The sequence below is a fragment of the Sinocyclocheilus anshuiensis genome, unplaced genomic scaffold, assembly GCF_001515605.1.
Source record: "Sinocyclocheilus anshuiensis isolate Anshui unplaced genomic scaffold, SAMN03320099.WGS_v1.1 scaffold1468, whole genome shotgun sequence".
In the NCBI taxonomy this organism is placed as follows: Eukaryota; Metazoa; Chordata; class Actinopteri; order Cypriniformes; family Cyprinidae; genus Sinocyclocheilus; species Sinocyclocheilus anshuiensis.
The window spans coordinates 356,631-376,050 of record NW_015546129.1 but is presented as its reverse complement, the minus strand read 5'-3'; the positions used below and the strand labels follow the sequence as shown (position 1 = coordinate 376,050).

The window sequence follows — 19,420 nt, the reverse complement described above, 5'->3', positions numbered from 1 at the left end:
CACACACATGCACACACACACACACACACACACACACACAGAGTCTGTGAGTCCGGCTCAGATATCAGAGAACCGCGGGGAGCTTTAAGCTGCTGTGTGTGTGTGTTTGAGATTTCCTCATTATCGCAGCCCTCCCACTGAGCTGATGAATTAGTAACGTGCAGCAGTGGGACGCGCCGTAATGAGAGGAGCTTTCTGAGCTCCACTTTTCCACCCGCTTCACCTCGCGATAGCGGGAAGATGTGCCTCACAGCCAGCATGAATTAATCTGAGACCCGAGAAAAGGCCTGCTTTCGCTGCCTTCATCATCTGTGTCTGCAGTCTGATGCAGGACGTGTTTCTGAATCAATATGCTTTATAATCGTAGATTTAACTACCCCTAAAATCAGCTTATAGTAAGCGAGATCTGAAGAATCTAAAGCCCCTAAAATCGGATTGGTCGATTGAAGCGTGATACTTTGCTAAGTCACATGAATTAAATGGAAATTTAAAGGAATAGTTCATCCAACAATCAAAATTCTGTTATCATTTAAAGTACATGACGTTTCAAATCTGATGTTTCATTCATTAAACACAAAAGGAGACGTTTAGCTCAATGTTGAAGCTGCTCTTTTGCATACAATGAAAGTAAATTGTGAAAAGCGTCTGTCAGGAGTTGAGCACTATATTCCAGCTCTTCTGAAGTCATAACTAAAACATATTGGAAAATAAGACATTATTTGATGAGTAGTCGATGACAGAATATTCATAATTGGATGAATTATACCTTTAATTTTATTTGATCTGTCAGTACTACCATTATGTTTAAATAATATATAATTATTATTATTTTTTTGTATCATGTTAATGAAAATGAGATATTTATTAGATTTTTTTTATTGTTTTTGAAATGTATTTATAATTTATTAAAAAAAAAATTTGAGAATTTAGTAAAAAAAAAATAAATAAATAAATAATTGTACTCAAAATAACATCAGAATGCAAAAACTTAAAAATAGCCTTCATTATCTTAAAGCAAAATATTATTTCTTATTTCTTTCTTTTGATTGGGGGCGTCAATGATAAACGACATAGGTCCCTACTGTCTTTAATCATACTTTATTTTCATCAACTCACAAACCCCAGTTTGGGAAACCCTGCTGTGAAGCAAACAAACAAATAAATAATATAAATTTAAATATTTTGTAAATTACTGCAAGATAATATATTTTAAATAAAATGTTAAATATTAAATTAAATTTTTTTTTTGTTTACCTACATGTCATGTGATCATTAACCAACATCAGAGAGCTGTGAATATGCAAATGTAACTTAAAATCTCAGGGGTACAAGGAAATATTTTAGGCCAAAGAGCTTCGGCTGACGAATACATTTGGGAATCCCTGCATTACAACTGGAGCCAAAAATGCTTAATTGTCAGGAAAATAATGTCGGATTGTAAAAAATCTTAATGGTCTTAAAAACATGCTTATCATACTGTATAATTTGTCCTTTGTTGTCACACTGTTTGTGTGCGTCTCAGATTTTCTCCAGAGAACACAGAGCTGTTGACCACACTGGGACTGCTGTACATGCAGGTGAGTGACGCGTTCATCACAATCACCACGGCAACATCCATCTATATAGTCATACATACAGTGCAAAACCAGCAAAACAGATGATTATTAGTGGAGTTGGTATTTTCACTAGTACTCATTCTTACGATCAAATTCAGATTATAAAACGGAGAGTTCCGGTCCTTGATTCTGATTGGCTGAGCCACGTTCAAAGCTGTTGTAAATTACTCTACAAACACACACCTTTGTTTACTTCTGTGTTGTTGCAACCACAACTGTTTCTGAGGAGCTACATTGTTTGGTGGAAGAATACTGTTTTTATTAATATCATTACACTTTTATTTGCTCTGTTTTATTCTGTGAAACCTTACTATGTATATGGAATAACCGTTTTATAAAAGCAATAAGCCCTGTAAAGCCGTGGTTTACAGTGAATTTACAACAGCTAAGGGTATTTTAGGACAACGCCCGTTAGCTGTTATAAATTCACTGTAAACCACGGCTTCTTGGGGCTTATTGCTTTTATTTGAACAAACCTCTAACCCTAAACAAACAAAAAAAAACTAATTGTGTTATATTACTTCAAATATATTGCTTATATATATTTCTTGCATTATGTTAATAAAAATGAGATATTATTATTTTTTATATTATTTTTGAACATTTATTTGTTTTATTTTATTATTATTTTTTATTTGATGATTTTTGCATTATAGTAGGGTCTCCCAAACTGTAGTTTGCAAGTTGATGAAAAGCTAGTAATTAATTAAATCAGAATTAATTAATTAAGCGTTATAGCAGGGTTTGATGAAGTTTATGAAAAGCTAGTAATTAATTAAATCATAAAAAATATATAAATTAATAAATAAATACTTTATTTCAAACACAGTAAACATGATGATTAGTGGAGTTGCTTAGGTATTTTCACTAGTACTCTCAATTTCAGATTTGAACAAACCCCTAATCCTAAAAAAAAAAGAAAAAAAAAAAGATTATATTACTTTTCTTACAGACCTAATTGTTTTGTCTGGTGGATGATAGCAACATGTTAAAAGCCACACAGAACACCTTAGCAACTACATAGCAAAGCAACACTCACATTTACTTCAGAAAACGGTTGTCTAATGTACAAACACTGTAAAATTGATCTGTTATTAGTGTATTTGTTTACATCTGTCTTCTCTCATTAGCTTGGGAAATACCAGAAAGCCTTTGAGCACCTTGGAAACTCTCTGACATATGACCCCAATAACTTCAAGGTGGGCTGCAGTGTTTGTCTTGCCTTTAGCACTCTTACCAACTCCAAGTGTCATTAGCATTGAGTGTTTGTGTGTGTGTTCAGGCCATCCTCGCGGCCGGCAGTATGATGCAGACTCACGGAGATTATGACGTGGCCATGAATAAATACCGTGTGGCGGCGTACTCTGTCCCTGAGAGCCCGCCGCTCTGGAATAACATCGGGATGTGCTTCTTTGGCAAAAAGAAATACGTGGCTGTGAGTTCCAGACTTTCACGAGAACATTTATTTTTTTTACCCTGTTCCACCTTTTCAACTTCCTGCTCCTCTCCTGCAGGCCATCAGCTGTCTGAAGAGGGCAAACTATCTGTCTCCGTTTGATTGGAAGATCCTGTACAATCTGGGTTTGGTTCATCTCACCATGCAGCAGTACGCATCAGCTTTCCTGTTGCTGCAAATATACCCCAGCGACTTAAGACTGCTTTTGTGCTCCAGGGTCACATATATATTGTAAAAAATATTTACATAATAATAATAAAAAGATAATATTTTAAATAAAATAGTAGCTTTTTAACTAATTTAAAAATAATAATTAATGTATGACTTTACATAAAAATAATAATGCAGAATTATATTTTTATTACATTAATTTTAAAATAAACACAGATCATGTATTTTTTTTTAAATATTAAATATTAAAATCATCCATGTTTGAGCAAATCTACATGCTTCTGGCTGGTAAATATTTCACATACTAATAAACCACAACTAATACTGTCTGAAATACTTTTTTAAACAGGTAGCATATGTCACTTTTTTAACATTTAATTGAAATATAAATAATGTGTTACTTCACATAAAAAATAATAATGCAGTTTGATATTTGTATTAAATAAATTATAAAATAAAAGCTATTAAAAAACACTTATTAAAAAAAAGTAGTGCTATCAAACGATTAATCACGATTAATCGCATCCAAAATAAAAGATTTTTTTTTACATAATATATGTATGTGTGCTGTGTATATTTATTATGTATATATAAATACACTCACAAGCACGTATATATTTAGGAAAAATATGTTATATTTGTATATTAAATATATAATATCTAGGGATGCACCGATACCACTTTTTCCAGTACTCGCCCGATACCGATACTTTTATTTTTGGTACTTGCCGATACCGAGTACCGATACCAATATTTTTATTGCATTTGTAAATTTTTTAAATATTGGGTACAGAAACCAAGAGTTTGTATAATGTTAGTTCGTTAACTTCATTTATCAAATAGATACAGTCAAACCAAAATTTATTCAGACACCTTCAACATTTCCCACATTATCACAGTTTATTCGCTATAGTTTAGAACAGTGTTTCCCAACCGGGGTGCCGCGGTTAAAATTTTTAATTTTAAAATTTAAATATTTTTAAAATGCTAATAATATCTATTATATAAATATAAATATATACATGTAAATATTTTCAAAATATATACTGTATGAGTGTATTCATATATACATAATAAATATACACAGCACTCATACATATATTATGTAAACAAAAACTTTTATTTTGGATGCGATTAATCGTGATTAATCGTTTGACAGCACTAAAAAAAAGATAATACATTTTAAATAAAATATTAAAATTCACGTATGAGTGAACTCTACATGTTTCTGGCCGGTAAATATATCACATACTAATCAATCACATCTACTACTGTCTGAAATAGTTTTTTTAAACAGGTAGCTTATTTAACTTTTTTAAAATTTAATAAAAAAAAAAAAAAAAGTGTTACTTTGCATTAAAAATAATAATTTAATCACAATTGCCGCTGTCTGAAATAGTTTTTAAAACATGTAACGTGTTCTACTTTTGCTATTTACTTAATTTACTTAAATAATGCTTTACTTTTCATAAAAAATAATAATGCAATAATGCACTTGAATTTTTAATAAATAAAACATTTATTTTTATTGGTTGTAAAAGAACAGTGTAAATGTGAGAATCAGTATTGGTCCAGTTTAATTTAATTTGATTATGATTTGTGCTCTGACACTCATCAGTCACTCTGACCAATCTGGACGACGCAGATAACGGCCGCAGGTCTCACGAGCAGGCGGTTCTGCTGGATGAGTATGTTCTTCAGACTCTGATCTGTGCTGGTGAATCTACAATGTACAGAACTAGTTGAGTTTAAGTGAGAGTATTTTGTCTGGCAGGTCAAACCCGCTGGTGAACCTGAACTTTGCGGTGTTCCTGTATAATCAGGGCGATAAGAAGGCCGCCTTGCTGCAGCTTCAGGAGATGGAGAGAAAAGTCAACGCTCAGGTCGAGAATAACAGCAACACTGACTTTGACCCAGAGGTAACACATTTTGGCCACAAATTCTCATCACTGTAATGTGTCCCAAAATATGTAATTTTTTTATTATTATTATTTTTTATTGTTATTTTATTTTTTATTATTACTTTAATACAGTGACAAAAATCATGGAAACAATTAAAACAGTATAATACCATGATTTAAATAATAATATAATTAGTTTTTGCATTTATAATAATAAGAATTTGTGAGAAAGCAGGCATATTATATTGTAAAATGATTGTAAGATTGAAAACTTTGGACATTTTAACTGCTCTTGTTATTTTGATAAGAGCATTAAAGCTGATAATCCTCACAAACTTTGTTAAATCCAACAAATCTGAGATTCACATTTAAGCGTCAGTCCTGGCCGCTCTTGACCCAAAAATCATAACAAAAAAAAAGTATATATTTTGTACAATTTTTTACAAATTATATATATATATATAGTGTGTGTGTTGCAGTTCTTATTTCTTATTACTGTAATACAGTGACAAAAATCATGAAATATATATATTTTTTTTAATTAAAACCAGTATAATAAATGCCATGATGTATACATTTTTTATAGTTTAAATAATATATAAATCTTTGTATATATTTTTATTATAAATATGCATTTATAATAATGAGAATTTGTGAAAACATGCTTATTATATTATAAAAATTGTTTTTAAAAACTAATTATTATTTTTTTATTTTTAGAATGTTTGCTTAATAAAATGTAAATGTAAACATTTTTAAAAAATTATATATATATATATATATATAATATATAATATATACATTTTGTTATGTTTTTTTTATTATTTGTTCATTCATTCATTCAGTCTGGTAATTAATAAAAATGATTTTTACTAATGATGATTCACATACATTCTCACATTACCGTTGAATCACAGGAGATCTGGTCTCTTTCTCACACAGCTGGTAGAAATGGCTCAGAAACTGGGCACCGCTCTACAGGCGGGTGAGAACCTGTACTGGAGCAAACTGGGCAAAGACAGCAAGACCAGCCAGCGGTCCTCCTCCAGCAAACCCAGCAGCTCCCAGCAGCCCCTGGGCACCAACCAGGCCCTCGGTCAGGCCATGTCTTCAGCCGCAGGCTACAGCAAGAGCATGCAGATCACCGCAGAGCCCGAGGCGGATGTGAGCAGCGCCCCATCTCCCCCTACAGTCACTCCCGGAGAGCCCGAGGATGAGGATGAGGAGACGGCCGAACCAGCCAAACTCAAAGAGAAGAAGAGTAAACCGAAAGCAGCGGCTGAATAGAGCTCAAACTATATCTATATCCAAAGCTGAAGGGGTTTATAACTTATCAATGTACAGCATTTATATAGAGGTGAATTAGGGGCCGTTCACATATCGCATCTCTTGCACGCTTAAGTTAGTTATTTCAAATGTAGACGCGCGGCAGGCGCGCTCATATTGGAAGCGACGCGGTCATTTTTTCCAGGCGCGTCCGCACCGCATCGAGATAAAAACATTTCAACTTTTCAGAATGCCGTAAGCGCACCGCGGGTCATGTGACAAGAACCAACCAATCAGCTTCATCCTTTCCCGTAACTACATTGAAAGCTCAGCCAAGATGAAGGAACAGCTGATTGTAGCTGTACAAGGATAGCCATTTTTAAATAAATTTAGTACTGCAAGCGATTTTTAGTGCTGCAAATCCATTTATTGCACAGAGATGCCCGACTGTTCTGAAAGCTCAGCCAAGATGGAGGAACAGCTGATCATAGCTGTACAGAGATAGCCATTTTTAAATAAATTTAGTAGCAGAGCTACTGCAAGCGATTTTTAGTGCTGCGAATCCATTTATCCTTTGCTGAAACTTCTGCGTCTTCATGGAGAGCGCAGGTCGTGTTTGCTTAGCAACGGCAGACGCCTCCGGAGCGCAAGCGCCCGAACGCTTTGGAAGAAAGCAGAAAGTGGCGCGCCTAGCGTTTTCCATGCGTTTTTAGGCACGACATGTGAATGGCCCCTTAAAGTGCAAAGTTACAGTCTTTAGATGTCTGTTTAAATGGTGCATTATATTAACGTAGATGATTAATTTGTGTCTTTCCACCTTTAGAAGAACAATAACTGCTTAAGTTGTGCATAAAAAGCATGTCATTATCATTTTGGACTTAGTTACACGGTTACACACCCTGCATCATATTTGCTGAATGAAATCCAATACTCATTTCTTGCTCATTTTGAGGTGCTGATTAAAGCAAGAAGCCGTGGTTTACAGTGAATTTATAACAGCTAAGGGGCGTTGTTAGGTACAATGTGAAGCGGAGTGCCTAAAACCTCCTTAGCTGTTATAAATTCACTGTAAACCACGGCTTCACGGGGCTTATTGCTTTTAGAAAACGGTTATTCCATATACGTAGTAAGGTTTCACAAAATAAAACAGAGCAAATAAAGTGTAATGATATTAATAAAAACAGTATTCTTCCACCAAACAATGTAGTTCCTCAGAAACAGTTGTGGTTGCTACAAAGTGGTTGTCAAGCAACACACAGAAGTAAACAAAGGTGTATGTTTGTAGAGTAATTTACAACAGCTTCGAACATGGCTCAGCCAATCAGAATCAAGGACCGGAACTCTCCGGTTTATAATCCAAAATTAGTGCCTATTCTGCTTGAGCACATCACTTTTTCTCACAAAATATGATGCATTTCAGTGCATTTGTGCATTTTGTGAAGTCGGCTTGTGTTCTCCCTTAATCATCAGAAAAACTGCCACAAAGACATGATTCCTGTCTGAATGTGAGCCAGATTACTACTATTTGGTCAATTCTCAGACCTTTTTTACATGTATGGAAGATTGTGAAGACATTATTTTATGCCTAATCCTGATTTCCAATTTTTCACTTCTTTATTATATACAATTAAATAAATTATATATAATCAAATATATATAATTAGATCTTTATTTGTATTTTGTAAAAAAATATATATATAATTTTTTTAACTTATCAAATTAGGTAATATTATTATTATTTTTTTTCCAAATCTGCAGATTTATTTTTAAGATGCAGGCTGTGTAATACAAAGAGTCATTTTATACCCAGTACAGAAGTGTTTTATTTATATAAAAATATTCCATACTCAAGTTAACAGAGCTAATATTTCTAGTCTTAACGTTTATGATTGAAGGACGTTTTGCCCGGTAACTCTTAAAGACTTTGCTGCATAATCACGTGTGCAAACTAGAACCCTAAAACATTTCATATAGTCTAAAAAGTTGCATGAATGTGAACTTTCTGTTAGTTTCTCACACCAAGACTCAACGTCTGCTGTGTTTGAACAACAAAACCTTCTTCAAGTATTGCTGTAATGCTGATGAAGTTTCAATTTCTCCATTAGTAACCAGTTCACGTGACATTAAACTAAAAAAACACGACTCTATGATGTTGCCAATTTCGAATCACGCGAACACTGATTTCAAATCTAAATACAGTGATGGACACTTTTTTGCCAGAAGGTTGTGAAATTAACAATGATGTTAAAAGTCAACTCTTGTTGGTTTGAGAAACTAACAGCATCAATACGGAGTGTTACAGAAATACAGAACGAAACGAGATGGACTCCATGAGGTTCATGATCCGAGGCATTTTGAACATCTTGCCTTATTCACGAAACACAAACACATTTGTGTGTAAACTGTTCATAAAACCATTTGTGGTTCATTAACTTCAAACTGCTTTACAAACACTGCTCAACGCTTCTAAAACTATGCATTCGTTAAAAAGCCTCAGATGGGCTTGCCAAACTTTAAGGCTGGGTTAAGACAGATGACAATTCACATATCGAGATTAATTAGTACGTCCCAAATAAAACATTAAAAATCATACGTCAACAGTGTTTGGATGGTACATCATGGCTGAAAACCTGAACTGCATGACTAATAAGAATAAATGACATCTTTTGTATATACAGATTCATGTAACCTTTAAAAACAGGAAGCATCATAAAACAGTCGTCATTAACGCCACCTACAGTACATGATTCACACAGATAACCTGCTGATCAAACCTGAATGAATGGAAGAATATTACGATTCCTCTTCTTATTATATACAAATGATGCTGGCTCCAATGTACACAAACCTACAGCTAGATTTCCAGCCTTAACAACATTAAGATATGTTTAAGACAAGAATAACGAATGGTACTTAATAATATGTGCACTGAATAATGGCCACAACACCGTCAAGGGAAGCTGGTGATCTAAACTATTAACTATAAACTATTATTGGAATTATTTCGACTTTCAGATTGACCCTGGGAACATTGCTTTAATTACTTATGCTTAATTCCATTAGGATAAGAGAGCTTCACGTTACCTAGATTAAAAAAAAATACATCACTGGATAAACCTGGTTAACCTGAAGTGCATCGACGGCCTTCCGGTTCTGCTAGGTATTAATGTTCATACACCAAATAAAGGAGTGTTTAGGAATACAATGAAGATTTGAGATGTTTATAAGACTCTAAAATAATTCTCTCGTTCGCTTTCATCCGTCCCAATAGCAGCCGCAGGTCTTCTGCACCTGTTGAGTATGATCTCTTATCATAGTTAAAAAAAGTTAGTAGTTCATCAAAAATAAAAGTTCTGTCATCATTTACTTGCCTAAAACCATTTGACTTGCACTTCTGCACTATTTCTCTTGGAATAAAGAAGGTCGTTTAGCTGAGCGAATGATGACCGAACGTTCATTTTTGGTTAAATTAACCGTTTTTAAAAAATGGCAGAGGCTGGTTCATTGTGCTGTCTTTCACAATGCGATTTCAGACAAAAGTAGCAACAACAAAAGGACAGTGCACTGCATCTCCAACTGGTTTTGCTCTGTCGTTTGATGCCCTGTGAGTCTGTTTCTCCAGCTTTAGGATCTAACGACGAGGATGTGTCTTCAAAAGCATGGACGAGAGGTGTCTCTTAGAGCTCAGGCCGAGGCGTGACCTCTGAAAACACAAGTCCTTCGGCTGATATGGCGTCGCCCAATCCCACAGTCCTAAGCGGCTGTTTGCACACCAGGACTGGCGTGAGATGGAACGAGACGTTCCCTCTGCGCCACATGGTGACCGGTCGGGTCGGGTCCACCGCTAGGCTCTCCCTCGGCTCTGAGAAGGAGCTGTGGAAGTTCAAAGGCGCCTTGAGGACCACCTTTGTAATATCCACCGCTTGCAGGCCGCAGGCTTGACTGCTGGCCACACGAGCGCCCGCGGCCACCGCCGCCACCTGGTTCCCCCAGTGGCCATCCACCGTAGCCAGGATGTGGTACGCTAGCGTGTGGAAGTGGATCCGGGTCAGATCGGCCTCGGATTCTGGGTCCGCTCGGCCGTGCTGCTCCAGGACCCAGAGCAGGATGTCGCTGACGCGGCCCACGTCGGGTATGCCGTCCCAGGAAGTGAGGTCGGCGTGAGGTCCGCCTCCGGACTGAGCCAAAAACAGCAGCTCCTGTTCGTTCAGACCGATGGAGTTCACGATGGGCATGACCTGCTAACAGAAGAGCACGGAGAAACCTGAATGCTGAAGATTGCAAACCTTGTCGTTCAGCTTTGATTTACACTAGAATACTAGAGTTGCTTTCTTTAAATGACTGATAAATACAAAAGCTTCCATTTATGACACAAAGAAAAGATTTGTGACCCTGGAGCACAAAACCAGTCATAAGGGTCAATTTTTCGAAATTGAGATTTATATATCATCTGAAAGCTGAATAAATAAGCTTTCCATTGATGTATGGTTTGTTAGGATAGGACAATATTTGGCCGAAATACAACTATTTGAAAATCTGGAATCTGAGGGTGCAAAAAAATCTAAATATTGAGAAAATCACCTTTAAAGTTGTCCAAATGAAGTTCTTAGCAATGCATATTACTAATCAAAAATTAAGTTTTGATATATTTACAGTAGGAAATTTACAAAATATTTTCATGGAACATGATCTTTACTTAATATCCTAACGATTTTTGGCATAAAAGAAAAATCAATAATTTTGACCCATACAATGTATTTTTGGCTGTTGCTACAAATATACCCCAGCGACTTAAGACTGCTTTTGTGCTCCAGGGTCACATATGACTAATGAATCTTCCAGTTGTTTATGATAAGGATTTATACATAATTTGTTTAATGACAGAGCTTGCACTCAGAAAGTGCCATTTTTTCTGAATATACACTATTGTTCAAAAGTTTGGAGTCTGTAATATTTTTTAACGGCTGCATTAATTTGATCAAAAATAAAGTAAAAACAGTAATTTGTGAAATATTACAATTTAGAAAAACTGTGTTCTATTTGAATGCGTTTTAAAATGTAATTTATTCCTGTGATCAAAGCTGAATTTTCAGCATCATTAAGGCCATCAGGCCGTCTGTGAGCATCTGTCAGGATTGTTTTTTGGTGTGTTCCACACATCGGCTGCAGTTTGCCCGATTCATCATGTTGAATCGGCGAGAGTGAGAACTCTGATTCGATGTTCAGTTTAGCGAACAAGTCAGTGACCCAGAATTAAAGCGAAAGTGATGTAAACGAGTAAGTAAATGAAGGCTGTTCTAATGTAATGCGATCTTACCCAAGCATTCCAGTATGCAAATATTTTCATGACAACATGCGCCGCTTAAAATGAATAGTAAGCAAGCACTGCTTTGTTTACATTGCGTATATCTCGTATATCCTTGTTTCGGTTTCTCCTTTTGAATGATGAATATGTACTACTGATAGCTGCTGATACAGACAGCTAATTCCTCTCACACAGGCGCAGAACGCATGTGTTGGTGTGCAGTCGGCTGTAGTCTGAGTGGTGCGTTCAAGCAGCTTTTTGGTGCAGACGCAGTCGTCGCCGCTAGTTCTTTGAAATCGGCTTGGTGTGTCCCGTGATCCTTCAGAAATCATTCTAATATGCTAATTTAATGCAGATTTGTTTTAAAGAATGTAATCTATTTTGATGTTTCTATGATATTTCCAGGTCTGCAAATCGCTAAAAGAAAATTTAAATTTTTAAAAAAATACTACTTTGATAAAAGTCCTTGTTTGGACAAAAGTAGCACATCGGTATGGAAAAGTATCATTTAAAAAAAGTAACAATGTAGCAACGGAACACTATATGGTGTTACTTTTAAAAGTCACATTTGCCAACACTACTGTATGCCACCAACAACAATCCTTCATATGTGCACCATATATACTGTATATCTACTGAACATCAGCCTTCATTAAACCTACACATTTACCTCCTGCAGGATCCGGTTCATGTAGTCTCTGTCTGTCATACTAGCCAGCTCAAGGTGGATGGGCACCTCGTTCCTCACATCTGAGATGGCAACCACCGCCTGCAGGAAGTCAGAACACAGAGCTTGAGAACTAATATGTTAGATGCAGGAGTGAAGTGTCCAACAAACCTCAAAATATCCCTGTTACTCTGTCAGAGCATTACTGTTATTTTAAATCGGATGGACAATGAGCGATTCTGGTCTCGGACCTCTTTCAGTCGTTCCTCCCAAAGATCCCGGCCTATTCCTTCCATCATATGCAGTCCGGACAGAACCACCAGGTCCGGCTGGAACTCCTCCAGACTGGCCACGAATGTCTCCAGCGTGCTTATTTCACCATTGGACACGTCATGAGACAGTATAAAGCGGTTAGCCTGAGGAGCTTGTGAAGAACCCCACTGTTCACCTGTAGGGGGCGTCAGAGAGGAGACACAAAAACCCAACGGTTCCAATGAGCCAGAACATGACTGGAGTGGTAAGACCATGTTTGAAAAATATTAAAATTTACCCTTTTACTTTCTTAATCCATGTTTCTGGTCTTATGGTGAACGATTCATATATGATTAGCGGATGTTGTTTTGAGCGAGTCTCACCTGACTTGTACTCCAGAATGAGGTGGAACTCATCTGTCTCCTGTAGAGATTTGGGCGGGACTACGATCTGTTCATCCAGCATATCATGAAGCTTCGGCCCCACCGGACCACACAACAGGACCTGAGAGAAAACAGCACACTTTAGGAAACTATAATCAGGTATGAATGTGCTGCTTTTGCATTCTTAAAAGTGATCATAGTTATTGTATGAATGAATTTTAGGACACTTCGACATATAAAACCATGATTGACTTTCATCATTAAAGAAATAGCTCACCACAAAATGAAAACTTGCTGAAACTGTACTCACCCTCAGGCCATCTAAGATGTAGATGAGTTTGTTTCTTCATCAGATTTTGAGAAATGTAGTATTGCATCACTTGCTCACCAATGGATGTGAATGGGTGCCGTCAGAATGAGAGTCCAAACAGCTGATAAAAACATCACAATAATCCACAAGTAATCCACACCACTCCAGTCCATCAGTTAATGACTTGTGAAGACAAAAGCTGCGTGTTTGTAAGAAACCATCATTAAGGGGTTTTTAACTTCAAATTGTTGCTTCAGGCTAAAATATGAGTCCATAATCCATAATAACGCTTCCTCCAGTGAATCAGGTCTGGTCTGAGTCAGGAGAGAAATATGCACAGATGATGCACCGTTTACAAGCCCAAACAGTTCTAAACAAATATGTGAGTGGGTTTGTAAGAGGACAACAGGAGATTTTTCACTGGAGGAAGTGTTATGGATTATGGACTCATATTTTGGCCAAATGGCCAACGGTTTGGCGATGGTTTAAAGTTAAAACACCTTAATGATGGATTTATTTCTTACAAACACACACAAACACACACACACACACACACTCCAGTCCATTAATTGATGGTCTGGGGTCATATGGATTACTTGTGGATTATTGTAATGTTTTTATCAGCTGTTTGGACTCTAATTCTGACGGCACCCATTCACTGCAGAGGATCCAATGCTGAGCAAGTGACACAATGCCACATTTCTCCAAATCTGATGAAGAAACAAACTCATCTACATCTTGGATGGCCTGAGGGTGAGTACATTTTCATTTTCATTGGGGTGAACGATTCCTTTAACCGTCTAGTGATGCCCAGGTTTAAGTTTGTTTAGTAGTACAACAGATACATACCACGAGTTCTGGGTTAGACGCCAGTTTCTGGCTAATAAGAGCAGCATTTCCACCCACAAAAAGCTGCAAGAAACAAGAAAAAAGTAGTTGAATTCAAATTAAAATGCACAAGATCAATTACAAGTGTGTTTTGGAGCAAATGATTCTGTAATGTGACAAAAAAAAAAACTCCTGGGAAATTTTCTTATTTTCTATCAAACATTAGATTGAAAGAGCTTATAAAATTGCCAGATTTTCTATATTGTTATGAGAAAAAATACTATTAAATTACTGCATATAATTTTCATGAACATTTTCATATAATGCACATACTTTGTTGTGAAAATAGCCTGTTATAAGACTCATGGTCCACCCACTGTGCCTTCTAATTACTGTTGATTATGCCAAATTAAATTTGACACAGAAACTCAATTCCCCTCCGGACCCTCTCGTGCATTAAAATTAAACCGTCGGATCTCAAGGGCCAGATCCATTTACAGCACATGCCAAAATTATACCAGATATTATAGGACATATGCAGAATCAGTGCTGTGTGGATGTCTAAATGGAAAGACAGATTAAAGGTCGCACACTTCAGCATCTGCTGTGAATTTCACCACACTTAAGGCCTGAATCAGAGCAGTCAAACCTGTTGGACAGGATTTAGTGTGCTCAGAGACTAGCTAATCTCTGTCCAATCACTCTCTATTCATGCCCTGAGGGAAACAATGTGGTAGAGACCGCAAAGCCCACTCCTATGGTCATAAAACGCTTTATCTCGCACCTGAGCGCCGGGATATTCTGCAGCCGCCCGTGCGATCCTTTGAAAAACCTCCTTATCTGAGAAGAAGCGCTCTGCGGCGGCACCCTTCCCCATGTAGTGGACGAAGGCCTCTTTCAGGTCCTCTTTGGTGTGTAGCACCTCGTGGTCTCTGCCGGATCCAGGTTCGAGAGCGAGCGCCTGCAGCAGCCCCACCCCAGACACCACCACATCCACACAGGCATTCACCCTGACAGAGGAAACAAAGGCATGATGGGAAGGGCTCTAGAACAAACAAACCTGCACATGTTCAGACCTGCTGAGTGTAGGAACGAATGTGGCTCGAAATGTTGTGCAAATGTGAACAAAACATTGATTAGATGAATGAATTAACGAGTGCATCAAAAAATGAATCCATTAATTGATGATCTGAACAAACAATAACTGAATGAATAAATAAGTCACAACCTATTACTAGAAACATGGTTTGTTTGTTTGTTTAACTGACTTTGACCTCTTTTATTTATATTTAATGCACAATGTAAGTAGATGACCAGGTGTAGATTTTACTGCAATACTGTTATATATAGAACTGTGCATGTGACAAAAAAAAACGTAAATCTTGAAATCTGAACAAAAGGACACAAACAACAGAGGAACTAAAGAACGAATGTGGAAAAAAATAGAAGATAATAATGAACAAGCAGTGTGCTCGGTCTGATCACAGTCAGGGTAACTCACCCCACCGCCACTCTCGCCCAGCGTCGGGCCGGAGCCGTGATGAGGGTCTGCCAGGCGTGTGCGATGGCCTCCTCCAGCTCTGAGCTGCCACTCGGCTCCATCTGCGGCACAGATTCGCTGATGTAGTTTAGCATGCGGGCCGGCAGCTCCGGGTCAGTGTGGTACAGATACCCCATCCCTAACGCCAACACCGCCACCAGCACAGCATTCCTCCACATGACCTCGACACACACGCAACCTGTGAAACACAATCAGAGAGTTTCTCTTCAGTCATGGGCTCTGACTGGGGCCTTTATTTAATGGCTTTTTTAGTCATGTACCATGGTAATACTATGGTTTATTTAGACACGTATCTTTGCTAATACCAAGGGGTTTGGACATGTATCACAATAAAACCATGTTTTTTGAACATGTACCATGGTAAACCCATGTTTTTTGGACATGTACCATGATAAAACCATGTTTTGTGGACATGTATCATGATAAAACCATGTTTTTTGGACATGTAATGTGTAAAACCATGTTTACATGGGACATGAAACATGGTTTTACCATGTTTATTGGACATATTATTGGACATGTAACATGGTTTTACCACGTTTATTGGACATGTAACATGGTTTTACCACATTTATTGAACATGTACTATGGTAAATCCACGTTTATTGGACATGTATCATGGTTAACCCATGTTTTTGAACATGTATCATGGTAAATAAATTTTTTGAACGTATCATGGTAGAACCATGTTTTTTGGACATAAGATTGCAATGCCATTTCTTTGGACATGTACCATGATAAAACCATGTTTTGTGGACATGTACCATGATAAAACCATGTTTTGTGGACATGTATCGTGATAAAACCATGTTTTTTGGACGTAATGTGTAAAACCATGTTTACATGGGACATGAAACATGGTTTTACCATGTTTATTGGACATATTATTGGACATGTAACATGGTTTTACCACGTTTGTTGGACATGTAACATGGTTTTACCACGTTTATTGGACATGTACTATGGTAAATCCACGTTTATTGGACATGTATCATGGTTAACCCATGTTTTTGTACATGTATCATGGTAAATCAATTTTTTGAACGCATCATGGTAGAACCATGTTTTTTGGACATAAGATTGCAAGTCCATTTCTTTGGACATGTACCATGATAAAACCATGTTTTGTGGACATGTACCATGATAAAACCATGTTTTGTGGACATGTATCATGATAAAACCATGTTTTTGAACATGTATCATGGTAAATCAATTTTTTGAACGTATCATGGTAGAACCATGTTTTTTGGACATATAAGATTGCAATGCCATTTCTTTGGACATGTAACATGGTAAAACCATGTTTTGTGGACATGTAACAGGGCTGGACAATAATTCAATATCAATATGTATCGCGATATAATTTTTTTCAATAACGGTGATATGATTTTTAAACACATTTCCGATATTTCGATATACATTACCAGTGTTTCCCATGCATTGATTTATTTGTGCCGTTTGACTTCATTGAATAAACATGAGCACTGCACGTTTCAAAATCATAACACGGCGCGGGTGTTTTATATGAATGTATCTCTGAAGGGAATTGACTGTCTTCAGAAAAGTTTCGATGGCATTTTCATTTGATCTGATAAAGTAGCATTCATGAGCGGAGCTGCTTTGATTACAGCCATTACTGGAGAAACCGCTAGTTTTATCACTCTAAAAGCGCCTCCCGCTGGCTATGGAAGTGCCATTTCTAGCCACTGGGGGACCATAGGCAGGCTAGGGGAACTCATATTAATGTTAAAAAACCTCATAAAGTGAAATGTTCATGCCATGGGACCTTTAAGGAGCCAAGCTGCTGTGTAAAGATGAATAAAATTAACATTAAAATTAATGTTTCTAATACACATTTATAACAGAGCCTCAAGTAAACTACATGTTATTTTGTTTAGTCATATACAGGTTGTTACAAAAGATTTCTATTTCAGATAAATAGTGTTCATATCGATATCGGAATTATATCGTATCGACCGAAATTAAGAAATATATCGTGATATCAATTTCGGCCATATCGTCCAGCCCTAATGTAACATGGTAAAACCATGTCTTTTCCCCCCCATATGTATCATGGTAATACCATGGTTTTTGGACATGTACCATGGGTAGTACCATGTTTTTTCACACCCATCATGTTTTTCAACATATCCGCCAAACATGGTATTTCCATGATACAATAGTAATACCATGTTTTGGACATGTATCATTGTAGTACTACGTTTCTGGACATGTATCGTGGTAATACCATGGTACTTTGGGGATGTAGAATGGCATAACAAAGCTTTTTGACATTTTATCAGTGTAATTGCATTTTTGGACATACTGTGGTACTATCGTGTTTTCATGACAATGGATATGTACCATAGTAATACCATGCTATTTTGGACACTGAACATGTCACAGGAAGTAGACTGAAATCAATGCTTTATCTATTTATAACACTGCAGAAAGCTGTGCATGTGCACAGATCTCTCTCCGTACCATCTCTGTTTGACAGGTTCATTAGACTGAAAGCTGATATTTATGCAACTTAAATTCAATCATAATTCAATATCACCAGTAGCTGACTAGTGCTAAATAGCCCATTTCTGCTCATGTTTGGGGCTTTAAATCAACACGACAAATAAAATCACACATCTGACCGTGATCACCTGGAGCATTTGAGTTGTTTGTATGGTGCTGTAGCTAAAATGACATTTCTGATTAGTGAGTAACATGCTGGAGTGAAATCAATGAGCTAACATGAGCTAGCCACCATCAGTTTACACAGCAATAAACAGGGCAATCACTTTATCTTTACGATAATACAATCGAAACACACTTCGACGATCCGAACAGATGGACAGCTCACTGACCTGACAGATGATAATCGCAGAAGACACGAAAGAGAGAGTGTATGTGGAGAAGTTGAGTTGTTGTGTCACCCTTCTTGGTTGAGGAAAGTCTCTGTGTTAGTGACTAGCCGCTCCACTCTCTCCTGAGGCATTCAAATCAAATCTCAATGCCCTCGGAGATAAAATTGCAAATAAAATCAAACCGAGAGCTAATTTATATTACCAAAAAACTTAATTTGAGCTCCAAAATGCATGTTGTTTTTTTTAGCGTTTAACGCTTTAATTTGTTCTAAACAGTGTTGTTGGCTTTAGGAAAACTGGCTAACTGCAGCTAAAGCGAACCAAAGTAACCAATCAGAGGCTCCGCCGGGCATCAATGACGTAACCGGAACATAACGTCGAGTGGATGTACTGACGCTGACGCAAGGTGAAAATATCTTTGCCCGGCGCCACGTCTAAATTTTCAGAGCTCAGCAAGTTTTTTTAATACAATGATACAACACACCTATATATATATAAACAACAAACTACATGGAAATGAAATAATATATATATATTGAATTTATAAATGTGTATATATATATATATATGTATGTGTGTATGGTTGTACACACACATATGTAGTTGCTTTTTTTGGTGTTTGGCTTAGTGTTATGTTAGAATCATTATTATACTCATACCTTTTGTTCTTTAATATTTTGAATTGTTTTTAGCTTTATTTTTTTGTTTTTCATTTAAATGTTAAGTTTTGAAATGTTGTTGTATGCATTTGTAATTTTTATTTAATTTCTTTATTTTTAAAATGTGTATAGGTAGTATTTATAAAGTTTTAGCTTTTAGTTTTGGATCTGGATTTAGTTGTTTTAA

General features: G+C 36.7%; 2 protein-coding genes across 4 annotated transcripts in view; one reads left to right on the top strand and one right to left on the bottom strand.

Moving 5' to 3' along the window:
* Positions 1-6,674, top strand: part of LOC107701057 (Bardet-Biedl syndrome 4 protein-like) — a 23,541-nt gene extending 16,867 nt beyond the window's left edge. The window contains exons 9-16 of the mRNA XM_016502976.1: positions 1,523-1,577; positions 2,747-2,815; positions 2,899-3,051; positions 3,131-3,272; positions 4,446-4,478; positions 4,862-4,931; positions 5,018-5,162; positions 6,087-6,674. Of these exons, the coding sequence (XP_016358462.1) occupies positions 1,523-1,577; positions 2,747-2,815; positions 2,899-3,051; positions 3,131-3,272; positions 4,446-4,478; positions 4,862-4,931; positions 5,018-5,162; positions 6,087-6,431 (1,012 nt within the window). The 3' untranslated portion in view covers positions 6,432-6,674. The remainder of the gene's footprint in view (positions 1-1,522; positions 1,578-2,746; positions 2,816-2,898; positions 3,052-3,130; positions 3,273-4,445; positions 4,479-4,861; positions 4,932-5,017; positions 5,163-6,086) is intronic.
* A 1,539-nt stretch (positions 6,675-8,213) lies between these two features.
* Positions 8,214-18,874, bottom strand: LOC107701056 (ADP-dependent glucokinase-like). Of its 3 annotated transcripts, none has more exons than XM_016502974.1 (8): positions 18,572-18,874; positions 15,657-15,893; positions 14,940-15,165; positions 14,177-14,239; positions 13,018-13,138; positions 12,634-12,830; positions 12,386-12,484; positions 8,214-10,651 (listed from the first exon to the last, which is right to left on the bottom strand). In XM_016502974.1, exons 2-8 carry the CDS (start codon positions 15,872-15,874, stop codon positions 10,088-10,090), a joined length of 1,488 nt encoding a protein of 495 aa, XP_016358460.1. In that variant the 5' UTR covers positions 15,875-15,893; positions 18,572-18,874; the 3' UTR covers positions 8,214-10,087. The 3 variants fall into 3 exon arrangements, with proteins under 3 accessions (XP_016358460.1, XP_016358459.1, XP_016358461.1); XM_016502973.1 differs by having other exon boundaries at positions 15,657-15,894; positions 18,575-18,873; XM_016502975.1 differs by having other exon boundaries at positions 8,214-10,648; positions 15,657-15,894; positions 18,575-18,872.
* Positions 18,875-19,420: the final 546 nt, after the last annotated feature.